The sequence below is a fragment of the Xyrauchen texanus genome, chromosome 1, assembly GCF_025860055.1.
Source record: "Xyrauchen texanus isolate HMW12.3.18 chromosome 1, RBS_HiC_50CHRs, whole genome shotgun sequence".
Lineage (NCBI taxonomy): Eukaryota > Metazoa > Chordata > Actinopteri > Cypriniformes > Catostomidae > Xyrauchen > Xyrauchen texanus.
In genome coordinates this window covers 62703104-62717019 of record NC_068276.1, presented here as the reverse complement: position 1 = coordinate 62717019, position 13916 = coordinate 62703104, and the positions used below count along the sequence as shown (strand labels likewise).

The window sequence follows — 13916 nt, the reverse complement described above, 5'->3', positions numbered from 1 at the left end:
TTTGTTCAGGCATTTACTTGTTTTTATTCATTTATCCACTCATTCCTTCTTTCATTAGTTATTTATTCACTCATTCATTCCTTTTATTCATTCATTTATTAATACGGTATGTCCTACTTTCTGAGTTCCTGTGACATGTGACCCCTATAAATGTGTGTGTAGAGTGCTGGGATCAGGACCCTCACCGGCGGCCCAGTTTCAGGTGTATTCTGGATCAGTTGACGGCTCTGGAGGAGCAGGTGTTGAACGAGATGCCTCCAGATTCATTTCACTCTCTTCAGGACGACTGGAAGCACGAGATCCAGAGCATGTTTGATGAGCTGAGGGCCAAAGAGAAGGTATCTGAACACAGGAATCATGGGATAGGCAGTCCATGACAACGAGTTACCATGTTGAAAACAGCAGTAGCACAATATTCTCCAATATCATGATGCTTTCAGTTTCTTGGGCTCGTACTATTTAATGTATTCTTTAAAAAAACAATAATAAGATTCTTGCATGAAATGTTTTTAATTGAGAAATTGAATGCATGTTTATTATACAAGAGGTGTAAGTCATTATATTTGACTGTTTTTATTATGGTTTATCATAATTGAGTGCTTTAATATTGCTGCAGTTCTCATGAACCGTTTGTCTGCATGCGTGCAGGAGTTGCGCTGTCGTGAGGAGGAGCTGAAGCGTGCGGCGCTGGAGCAGAAGTCTCACGAGGAGTTTCTCCGTCAGCGGGAGCAGCAGTTAGCGCAGTGGGAACAGGACGTGTTCGAGCGGGAACTTTCACTCCTCATCCTCCATCTGAACCAGAACCACAAACCCAACGTGAAGAAGCGCAAAGGGACGTTCAAGAAACACAAACTCAAAGTGAAGAACGGAGAGAAGATCAGCATGCCGCAAGGTGAGAAATAAATATTAGCGCAATGCTAGTTCAATAGTCACGCTTATAATGTCAGTATCCTGTTAATCATCTCAATTAGCGGTCGACTGATGTGGGATTTGGCAAAAGAGCCAATCACCTCTTAGATACAGACCTGTCAATCATCTTGAGAACATGCATGCGCATTAGCTATAAAAGATGGGAAAATGGCGTTTGTTTAGGGTAATCTGAGGTAAAGAAGCACCATTGATGATACCAGTGATGTCAGATTATACTGCTGATATTAAATATGTCCTTTGATCGTAATCTTTACCGACCGTTTTGGTGGTTTTGGTCTTTCTCCATTTAAGTAGGAGCTGTTCAAGTAGTGTGAGGTGGGTTTATTACATCTGTTTAAATGAGATATGTGCATGTTTGCAGACTGTATTGTATTGGTATTGACAGTTAAATGTTACAGGGAACTGTTGAGGAGCGAGCAGGAGAATGAAACAGAGGAACACTTGACCATTATGAGCTCAAACGCGTCTGTCGCGGCTCTGATATGCGGACTGTTTAAATGATACTGTGTTACACACCGGTCTATTATTGTAGTTACACGATGACACATAACAGCAAAACAAACTGTCGTTTACATGTCTCAGTCGCTTCACATGCAAGCAGACGATTCTCGGCACCCTCAAGAAACAAATCAGCCAAACGGGAAAATTTAGTGGCCAATGTGATAATTAAAAAAGTCAGAATATCGGTCGACCGTATATCTGCGATATAACGGTCGACCACTAATCTCAATAGTAAATCTTGGGTTATCCGTTTCAACTAACAATTATTCTTATTTAACACTTGTTTGTTTGTTTGTTTGTTTGTTTGTTTGTGTGTGTGTGACTTAATTTATCATTGAATGTATATGTTGCAGATTTCATCCATAAGATCACAGTTCAGGCATCGCCGTGTTTGGAGAAAAGACGTAATTCTCCGGATCTGGGCTCGCCGTCCATCGGTCCACGCTTCCGTGCGATACAATGTGAGTGTGTCCAACAAACATGAACACAACACCTCTATTTTTAGCTTTAACACATCCAATGCATTATATTGACGTTTAAATACATTTCCACTAAACTTCTCATTACTGTAATGTGAAAAAGTCTCATTATATTAGTAATGTATAAATTAAAATATTTAAATTATTAAGATTTTTTTTCATAGAAGCATATGTTGAATTTATGATGATTTGCATAAAGCATCATAAAATGATTCATTGTATTATTTAGAAAAAAGATCCTCATGTAAAATGTCCAGACTCTTGATAGTTACTGCATTTGTCTTCTAGTGCTTTTAGATCTTAGTGCTGTCTTTGACCCCAGAGATCACGACATTCTGTTGGATAGGCTGGAGAATTGCATTAGCATGGATTAAATCCTATTTATCTGACCGCTACCATGTTGTTTGTTTAAATGAGCAGTTTTCAGATGAAGTATGGAGTGCCGCAGGGCTCAGTATTAGGTCCCCCGGTTTTCTCCTTATATATGCTCCTCCTGGGAGACATTATCAGGAATCTTGGAATTAATTTTCACTGTTATGCCGACGACACTCTACTTTATATTTCAACAAGATGAATTGTCCTAGAGTGCATCAATGGTATCAAGACAATGGGAAAACAGACTAATAATCTCGATGACATCAGCTTGAGCTACACTGATTTTTGTCCAATCAGATGGTCTCTAGAATGACAACGTCCCGCCCACTGCAGCAGACTAGCGAATCTAGTGATGTAAATCAAATCCTATTGGCAATTTTAGACTGTAAGAGCCCTTCGACATAACCCGCCAAAGCAAAATGTCAACGTGTATTTCATTAGTCTGTCTGTCTGTCTGTCTGTCTGTCAGTGAGTCCCAGCGACAGCCGATGGAGTTCAGTTTGGCCGCTGGAGTCGCTTCCTGTCAAGCAGATTAATGGTGAGAGGAGATTCACTCCTCATCTGAGTCCCAAAAGCCCCAAAAGTCCAAAGATCCTGCGACTCAGTACACAGGAGAACAGGTACAGACACAATGTGTTTCTTAAACAATCACCTTCAGTCGTAAATATGTGCCTTGAGTGATTTGAACCGTCACAGTCAGCAGCTTTTTGTTTTAATAGATAACGTAATAAACACAACTGACAAATATGAATAATAACCCATGACGTTTGTGTTTTAACCCTCCTATTATCTTTGGGGTCAGTTTGAATGTAATGGGGACGACTGGGTAAATTAAACTTGATACACATTTTGTAGCATCAGTGTTCTTTGGGGTAAATTTGACCAGGTAATGCAGGGCCGACGAGAGCGTAGCGGCAATACGGGATGTGTGGGACAGGTGGGTCCAGCGATTACCCTTTCTTTAAATCCAGTCCCCTCCACATCACTGTGGATGAACGTCTGGTTGCATTTCATGGTGCCATCCCTTCAGATGCACACCAAGACCGGCCAAATACGGTACCTGAAAACAGTGCGATCATATCTTCACATCGTACACCCTGAGTGAGGAACTGCTGAAAAGGAAGGTTACCATGTTGGGGACAGCCGGAGCGTCCCTCTGAGCTTCTTGTGATGAAGAACAGGAAGGTCACATCTTCAATGTTTGCCTTCACTGGCAGAGACACTTTAGTCTCCAAATGTCCTGCTGATGAGCACCATGAAGATCCTGAGCACCAGAGAAGACCAAAAACCACGAATGGTCTTGGACTACAACGGGACAAAGGGAGGGGTTGATAATCTGGACATGGTCACAGCCACCTACAGCTGGTGCCCTTGTCATTGTCTTCATCGTCACTGACGTGAGCTCTTACAATGTCTTTGTATTATGAAGCGAAATAAACGAGGACTGGAACAGCGGAAAGTCGGAGGAGCTGAGTCACACGCTGGTGAACCCTCATATCCAAATAATATTTAAGCCATTAAAACACTAAAAAATCTTTCCAGTTTTAGGTCCATCAGTGAGATTTTATGGTGATTTGCATATTTTCAATAGTCGCTCCATTGCTGTTCTGGAGGGGTGATTATGTTTAATTTAAAGCGCTGTTGAAGTAGTCAATAAAGAAACAGTACCTGACACATAAACAGGGTAAAAGTCCCATTCTGGAAGTTTAATGTTTAATTAAAGATGTTAATTTGAGGATAACAGGAGGGTAAAACATGTCTTCTGTCAGACCAGTCCCATTGAGGATCAGTGATAAATGTCTAATAACGGCCACGACTAGCAAATATGATTATTTAAATACAGAACAGTATTTTTCTGTAGAAATTTGTTTGCTATGATGTTTGTTTGTTTGTTTGTTTGTAGTCTATCAATGAGAGCAAAGCTGTTGGATGTGGACAGTAATGAAAATGAGGATTCGAAAGCAGATTTTGAGGAGTACAAACCAATTACACCAGAATACAGCCACAATGGTAACACACACTAACACACACACACACACACACACACACACACACACACACTAACACACACACACACACACACAGACACACAGGCACACAGGCACACAGGCACATACACTAATAGTTTTTGACTTAAAAGTGAACTTGACTTTCCCTGTCTGCAGAGGGCTCTGAGAGCGAGGAGGGCGGTTCATCGCCCTGCGGCTCTCCCAAACCGGATCAGCCCGGACCGGCATCTCTGGCTAAGAGTACACACCACGCGCTGTTCAGTAGCGCCGCCCTGCTGGCATCCGTCGCCCTGGGACACTGTCTGGAGCCTCAGCACCCCCCCACGCCGCCCCCCCGGGCCTCCTCACGGACTAACCTGCCTACGCTGGACCTGGAACCGGATCGCTCTCCAGACCAGCCCGCCGAACCCGCCATGGTGGGTGACCTGATCTCATTCAGCACGGACTCACTACCGCGAGTGTTTTTGGACACGTTGAAACCGGCAGAGATCAAACAGTTACCGCTCACACCCCCTCCGCCGAACCCACGCGAGAGAGACCGGTCAGGCCGTCGCACGCCACAACACAGTCCCGGAGACTGGACGACGTATACGAACGGGGAGATGGCCAATGAGAGTTCATATCAGAGCGGGGAGCGGCGGAGGAGATCGAGTAACGGACTTCACTCTTCACAGCTGGGTAAGAGGAATCTAGTCATCATCTACTCACCCTCATGTGGTTCCAAACCTGCTTAAGGTTCTTCCATGGAGCACAAAAGGAGATATTTGGAATAATGTTCTGGCTGACTGAATGTGTCGTGAGATAAACATTGCTGTTGGACATTAAACTGATGTTTAAATGTAATGATTATGGTATGGCTGTTTATAAGAAGACATCGCTCTTCTAACTTAAATGTTTACTTTTGTGTTCCATGGAAGAAAAAATGTGATGTAAGAATTTGCATTTTCAATTTTGTTACTGTTTTAATTCTTCTTCTGTCCTGCTTTACTCTTTGCCAGTGTTGGATCTGCCCTTGTATCAAGACAGTTTTGAGTCCGAGGACAAATCTCCAATGCCATTCGCTCTGTATCCAGACCCTCAACTGTGGAGCCCCAAAACCCGTCGTCTAGAGGTCAACATCATCCCGCGCCCCCGGCCATCCCCTGTCCGACAACGCATTGACCCTTGGAGTTTTGTATCCGCTGGCGTGGCAGACAAAACTGCTGCCAAGAAAGCCACTTGTTCAAGCAGTCCCACGAGCCCTCGACTGGGGTACCACCCCTCGCCCACAAACCCCTTCACAAACTGTGACCCCTTCCCTTCCCCGGACTGTGACCCCTTCAATCTAAAGCTCGACCCTTCCATGAACATGGACCACTTGTCCTTTGACCCCTTCTCCACCCCTTTCCCTACCTCACGCTCCGCCCCCTGTTCGACAAACGGAAGCCCCAATCTTTCTCTCAGGGTGGCCCCTCTAAACCTGTCGGACTCGCCGCTCATAGACCTCGGATGGGTGGGTGTCAACAAACCGCTAGATGTCGCCAAAGAGCGTGCCCACCCTCGCCGAACTCTGGGGCTCAGCCCCTTCAGGTCGCCTACGCAACTTAGAGACGACAGGTTCTGAACGTTAAGTCCAGAAACATACTCTACGCAAACATTCAAACGCCATGACAGTTGTTGACCTGAAAGAGAAAACTGACCGTAGAAGACCGAGATAGTTTCCGCTAGAGTGCCCCCTGTGGCAAGACTGAGAATGCAGCATTTGCGTTACATAGAACGCAACAGTCTGACTCTGTAAGTAAAAATCCAACTGCCATTGGTGGAAGTAATTATTAACGGTAACTCATAAACCTTAAAGACAGACCTCTGACAGATATTGGAGGTTGTTAATCGAAGGTATATGCTTCTGTTGAATCCAGCAGTGCACGTGATTTTAACTGCATTTAAAGAACAAATCGTTTATTAATGCAATTTCTGGGATAATACTTAAGAAACTTGCACTGTGTTCACATTCTTGCGTTGAGTATGTTTTGGGGCTAAACCAGAGTCGTGGGACACCGGTCAAAGTATAGCTCCCATAAACGGGCCCTAGCAATTGTTTGGGATAGTTGGATTTCCTCAATGGATTCGAGGAAATCTAAAATCAGAAGATTTACATTTTATTCTGGAAGAACTTTATATCATTGAGGTTTATTTCGACGAAGCTCCTCGACAATAGCTGATAGGTTTAGGCCTTCCACACACGTGTCCAACTCGTCATTCCTGACGAACTAATTACAGTTTTAAACATCACAAGATGTGAAATCAATGTTTTCCTTTGAACTTCCTGTCTGACATCACTTACTCAGGGTCTAATGCCCTTCAATCAGTGCCTGTTCATTATCAGTTTCAGAAGTGTTGTTCTTAGTGTTGTGTGAGAGTCGATGTTAAAATGAGTTTTCTGTGTATTTTTTTATTGGTAGATTCCCCTGAAAATCTGTGGCGCTTTCAAAACATTCCTCTGTTTGTTTGAGCAACACGACATGTCAGCTTATGACTCGACCAATGGCATGAGTTAGGGGCGGGACTATCTGCTTTTTCAACCAATGGTAAATGGGGAGAGTGTTTGGGAACTGCTTGAAAACAGTCATTATGTGCAAACAATGCAATCGTTCTGGCCAGGAGATTTCATCCTATGAGCCACAATCATTTCAAAATGATGAAGCGTACAGTGTGAGGAAGATGTAGAAGTTCATGTCAAGCCTCTTGAACAAACTTCATATAATATAGGAACTCCATTTCTAGATATCTCCAAAACCAAATCATTCAAAATATTGAAAAACATTGCAGATATTAAATATTAGCATTTTCAATCGTTACAGATATAGAGCAAATCTATTTTGCTAGTAGTAATTCCATTACTGATATCAAGAATTAGCATTTTAATTAGATTTTATCCCCAATCTGGAACGCCCAATTCACAATCCGGGTGGTGGAGGATGAATCTCAGTTGCCTCCGCGTATGAGACCGTCAATCCGCGCATCTGATCACGTGACTAGTTGAGAGTGTTAACATGGAGATGTACCGTGTGGAGGCTTCACGCTATTCTCCGCAGCATCCACACACAACTCACCACACGCCCCACCGAGAGCGAGAACCACATTATAGTGACCACAAGGAGGTTAACCCATGTGACTCTACCCTCCCTAGCAACGGCCCAATTTGGTTGCTAAGGAGACCTGACTGGAGTCACTCACCACAGGCCCCGGATTCAAACTCACGACTCCAGGGGTGATAGTCAGCGTCAATACTCGCTGAGATACCCAGACCCCCTAATTGTTGATATCTTTAATTCACCTCCTGCACTTTATTAAATGTTGAAATGGCTTGTGATGGTGATAGTGGGTGTTCCAGCACTTTAGGAATGTTATTATTAATTGTACAAAAATATCTCAGAGTCCAAGTTCAGCCTGAAGACATGATTATTTCTGATCTAAGAGAGCTCTCAAGTTCTGCCATGAAGACGTCCTGTAGACAGGAAGTACCAACTTCCCCTGGTGGACAGTGTGTGTGTGTGCAGCACGCAGATTCTCATCTCACATTTTATTCCCAACAATTAAATTCCTTTGGGGGGGAAGGCCGTGTTCGGGAGGCATTTTCACATAACAATGGCCTTCTTTGGCATTTCGCTCCGTCAACATACCCTGAGATTTCTGCTGTGCCAACTCCTGTGAAAGCACATCGAGCACAGATTTGATCTATCACAAGAAAGATTTTATTATTGTTCATGCTACTGCGCCATTTAACAACAACTTTTTGTGTGACTCAAGAATTAATTTAAACCTGACTCCATATTTTCCGAAGCTAAACAAAGTTTTGTTCAGAGAGTTGGTGATGCTTGACTCAACAAACTCTGCTCAGTCGGTGCACGTCTCTTATTGGCATGTTTGCGGCTAAAACTCATCAGATACTTTTTATCACTGGACGTTCATCATAATCCGCTCACAAGGAGAGATAACTGGCTTTGAAATGACTTGACAATCGGACAATATCTAGAAATAGCACACAGAATCGACTTTAGCTATTCTTGCGTGTTTTGCTGCCATTTTTGAAGTGTAAACAGCGTGTGTATAAGATCACCATCTGCTTGGGAACACTGAAAGGATGACGTTTAAGGCTGCAGTCTACCCAAGTACGCAAACGCAGATGCAATCGTGCGGCCACCGCATTGCCAATGTCCCTGTAAGCACACGTTCATCACCCTGACGTCTATTTGATGTGTGTGTGTTTACATCTGGAAGACATGTTTTACTTGGCAATAAGACATTCAGCAGATGTCTTTGAGACTTTTATGACTTGAGGGTTTGGAAACCTGATCTTTTTATGATGTTTAGCAGATGTTAATAAGATCTGAAACTGACCTCTCGGAGACGTGTGCTGTCCGAGGCACAGTCCGATTAAACGGGCGATCTTGTGTTACTGTGGCGGGAACAAACCTCGATACTCACGTTGACAATCGATTGTCCTTTAAACTCCTGTGCCGCTAAAGGTGAAGTATGTCGTTTCACTAGCGCCACCAGACGAGATTATAGAAATACAGCTTTGTCTGCCGCTGTTCAAACAGTCCGATAGTCCCGCCGCCAGCTTGCGTCATTGGTTGAGTATCGTTGTTGGGGCGGGTCTAAGTTGGTCGCTCAAAACAAATGGGAGCACCAAAGAGACGGTGCTTACAGTTTTAGAGAATATTTACCTTTTAATGGCTTACTTGTGGAGATAGTACTTGAACGCAGAACAATTTACATCAAATTCATCTGATACAGAACTCACCAGAGTGGTGGACAGTTCACACTACGCTCAGTATAGTGCCCCTTGTGGTAACTTTGAGAATGCAATGCATATTTACGTTGGGTTTCGAACACAAGATGCGTTCATGTACTTGCGAAGGGTTGGTTTGGCCTAAAGAACAATCGGAATCGCTGATTGGTGGATGATTCATGGGTCAGGCCACTTGACTAGTGGTCGATCAATGCACGTATTTAATGGCCGATCCCGCTATCTAGAGAGCGTGCTGAAGATGCGATTAAATTGAAATAAAATGTTCCACATTTTTATTCGAAATATACCAGCCAAAGCCCAAAACAGACTTCGTTTTTTACTTAAGCGCTTAGCGTCTGCGTTTAGTTGAGCTCTAGCCTTTCAAAATATTCTTAAGTTGACGGTGCGCGCATACACGGGCGGTTGGTGCATGCGCGCTACGACTGCTACGAGATGCTATTTCTCTTCAGGAGTTTAGACCCATACAGATGTATTTTTATTCCTTCAGGCTCGAGTTATACAGATGCCGTTATCTCCTGACCTCCTCATACTTGTGCTCGTGACGTGCATATCTACTGTTATCAGCGATTACATCCCCTTCAAGCGCTTCCTCGTGACAGCAGCGGCTCCATTGTGAGTGTTGCCACCTTGTGGACCCACTAAATAGTGCAGGCGTATGGCTGGGGGGGGTGCAGCTGTCTTGTTGTGCTCTCCACACCATCGTACTGTACTGGGTCTTTGACCTTTTTTTTCAAGCTATCGATATTTATTGAAACCTTTTACACACTGGATTCAAGACATCTGAAAAAGGTCACAGACACACTCCACATTAGGATGCTTTATTATTATTAGAAAGATTCTTTATGTTTTGTACTTCACTGGACTTATGGGTGCTGCAAAGGGTCAAATCTGTGTCTTTACAATATCAAAAAAACAAGTCGTAACAGAATAACTTTAAATGGACCGTGTGCCTTGATTGAATAGAAATACTTGTTTTTACTGTCTCTTTTGTGTTCATGTCTTTGTTGTCTTTTGAGATGTCCTTAAAGTCGACCACAACACTCCAGAAATCTCTCTCAGGCGCACAGATTTATATTTCACACTGTGTTTTCTCCGAACGATTTGACAGTCCCTCTTACCTGCTACACTTCTATATTACTGTTGTTGTTTTATTAGAGATTTTAGGCTTGTCACATGGTGTCTTAACCAGGCACGACACAAAGACGAAAGTAAACATGTGTCGTCCATTTTAATCTGTTTTTGCCCTGAGACAAGTCAAAGACTTTCGTTTTTTCGGTGTGTTCCTGCAGTGTTGTGCTGCATAGCCCCGCCCACACTTATAAATCTCATTGGTCCAAAATCCTGTTGAGTTACATCACCGTGTTTGGACTGTCTGTAACTGTTGATCAACAGTGTCACATGCAGTGTGAACAGACTATTAACTTTCATGGAAACCTGTCGCGCCTGTTTATGACACTGTGTAACGATATATCCATATTTTGTGAAGCCCTTGTAACAACTGTCACATTGTTTGTTTTTGTTGTCATTGTTATGTTGTTTGTGTTTGTTTTATCAGTGGGCTGGGCCTAATCACTCAATTACTTTGCGTTTTAAAGTGTGTGTGTGTGTGCATTTGAAATCGTGCACATGTTTCTGTTAAAGAACGTGTACATTTGTGGTAACACGTTCTATGAAGCCCATATTTATGATGCATTAGTAATATCTCCTATTACACCTTATAATATGTTATAACTTCTCATAAATAATTGTAATTACAATTCTCACACTACCTATTCATAGTTATGCCTTGGAGTATAATGCATTTACTCTGCAGAAGTTATAATGCGTTATATATAACTGTAATGTGTATAATAGGAGTGCTTTAAGTAAAGTGACTGAAGCAATGTTGTCTTAAAAACATCTATAAGATATTTTTAAGTGGTTATAAGACATTATAAGTCATGCTGGAAGTTATATAGATATTCAATGTAAATTGAGATATTATGAAATAAAAGGTTCAAATATATCAGAAAATCTCTCTTGAGAAAAAAACATATGTATGCGTATCATTCATGTAGCCGATATTCTTGGGTGTAAACAAACCCAATAAAAATAATATTATTTTATTATATTTATATTATACTTATTCTATACTGAACTTAATAATTCAATTAACTTTCATGTTTATGCATCTTATTTGGAGATTTATTTGATAAATAACTTCCATTATATAAGTTTGCCTTTTAATACATTGTTAAAAAGTTTGTGTAATACATGTTACAATTTTTTGTCTGTTTATTAGAAGATATTGCATTTGTAACTTAAAGCAGCCAAAGAGCACTTATAATAATGTCATAAACTGTTTTCATTATACATCACTTATACTTTATTAACTTCTGCTTTGTTAACAATAGATGTTACAATGCATTATACTCTAAAGTAGAACTATGTATAACGGAAGTCTTGTATTATAACTGTAGTTATTATCATTTATGAGCAGTTATAACTTATTATAAGATGCATTGAGACATTATGAATGCATTATAATTATGGGCTTCATGGAAAGTGTTACTGAATTTGTTTATTTTGCTAATTGTAAAAGGTTTTAACCTGTGGAACTATAAGAAAAGGAAAAACCAAAGACCAAATAAAATGTAACACGACTCTAAAAGAGCAAGACATGATTATGACTCTTTGTTTTGGTTAAATTGACATTATCCATGGCTTTATATTCATGAGTGTGTAAAGCGCAGTGTGTATCCAGTTTTCATGAGAGCGCTAATTCAAAGCGAAATGTTCGTGCCAGTGCAATAAGGAAGTGGCATGAGTGGCAGTGTTTGTGTGTACTGTATGTTAATGAAGTGGCACAAATCGTAATTTGTTAATTTCCTGAGAAATCGGTTGTTGCGTGAAGATGTTTCAAAAGCAGCTCTGTTTTCAGAACAAAGTCTAAATTCGGTTCCTGCGGCTACAGTTTGGAGATCAAATGAATCGTGTTAGATAATATCTCAAAACATATCTCCATACATGATCTCAAAACATATCTCCATACATGATCTCAAAACATATCTCCATACATGATCTCATACATGATCTCAAAACATATCTCCATACATGATCTCCATACATGATCTCCATACATGATCTCAAAACATATCTCCATACATGATCTCAAAACATATCTCCATACATGATCTCATACATGATCTCAAAACATATCTCCATACATGATCTCAAAACATATCTCCATACATGATCTCAAAACATATCTCCATACATGATCTCAAAACATATCTCCATACATGATCTCAAAACATATCTCCATACATGATCTCATACATGATCTCAAAACATATCTCCATACATGATCTCCATACATGATCTCAAAACATATCTCCATACATGATCTCAAAACATATCTCCATACATGATCTCATACATGATCTCAAAACATATCTCCATACATGATCTCAAAACATATCTCCATACATGATATCAAAACATATCTCCATACATGATCTCATACATGATCTCAAAACATGATCTCATACATGATCTCAAAACATATCTCCATACATGATCTCAAAACAGATCTCCACACATGATCTCAAAACATATCTCCATACATGATCTCCATACATGATCTCAAAACATATCTCCATACATGTTCTCAAAACATATCTCCATACATGATCTCAAAACATATCTCCATACATGATCTCAAAACAGATCTCCACACATGATCTCAAAACATATCTCCATACATGATCTCCATACATGATCTCATACATGATCTCCATACATGATCTCCATACATGATCTCCATACATGATCTCATACATGATCTCAAAACATGATCTCCATACATGATCTCCATACATGATCTCAAAACATATCTCCATACATGATCTCAAAACATATCTCCATACATGATCTCAAAACATGATCTCCATACATGATCTCAAAACATGATCTCCACACATGATCTCAAAACATATCTCCATACATGATCTCAAAACATGATCTCAAAACATGATCTCCATACATGATCTCAAAACATGATCTCCACACATGATCTCAAAACATATCTCCACACATGATCTCAAAACATGATCTCCACACATGATCTCAAAACATATCTCCACACATGATCTCAAAACATGATCTCCATACATGATCTCCACACATGATCTCAAAACATGATCTCCATACATGATCTCATACATGATCTCAAAACATGATCTCCATACATGATCTCATACATGATCTCAAAACATGATCTCCATACATGATCTCAAAACAGATCTCCATACATGATCTCATACATGATCTCAAAACATATCTCCATACATGATCTCAAAACAGATCTCCATATATGATCTCAAAACATGATCTCCATACATGATCTCAAAACATGATCTCCATACATGTTCTCATACATGATCTCAAAACATGATCTCCATACATGATCTCATACATGATCTCAAAACATATCTCCATACATGATCTCCATACATGATCTCCATACATGATCTCCATACATGATCTCATACATGATCTCAAAACATGATCTCCATACATGATCTCCATACATGATCTCAAAACATATCTCCATACATGATCTCAAAACATATCTCCATACATGATCTCAAAACATGATCTCCATACATGATCTCAAAACATGATCTCCACACATGATCTCAAAACATATCTCCATACATGATCTCATACATGATCTCCATACATGATCTCATACATGATCTCAAAACATATCTCCATACATGATCTCATACTTGATCTCAAAACATGATCTCCATACATGATCTCAAAACATATCACCATACATGA

The 13916-nt window shown here is 40.7% G+C and overlaps 1 protein-coding gene across 1 annotated transcript in view; it reads left to right on the top strand.

Moving 5' to 3' along the window:
* LOC127649495 (mitogen-activated protein kinase kinase kinase 11-like) overlaps positions 1-11740 on the top strand; it is a 32585-nt gene extending 20845 nt beyond the window's left edge. Inside the window, exons 4-10 of the mRNA XM_052134615.1 lie at positions 163-338; positions 649-892; positions 1785-1892; positions 2755-2905; positions 4189-4295; positions 4451-4972; positions 5293-11740. Coding sequence (XP_051990575.1) covers positions 163-338; positions 649-892; positions 1785-1892; positions 2755-2905; positions 4189-4295; positions 4451-4972; positions 5293-5897 — 1913 coding nt within the window. The 3' untranslated portion in view covers positions 5898-11740. The remainder of the gene's footprint in view (positions 1-162; positions 339-648; positions 893-1784; positions 1893-2754; positions 2906-4188; positions 4296-4450; positions 4973-5292) is intronic.
* Positions 11741-13916: the final 2176 nt, after the last annotated feature.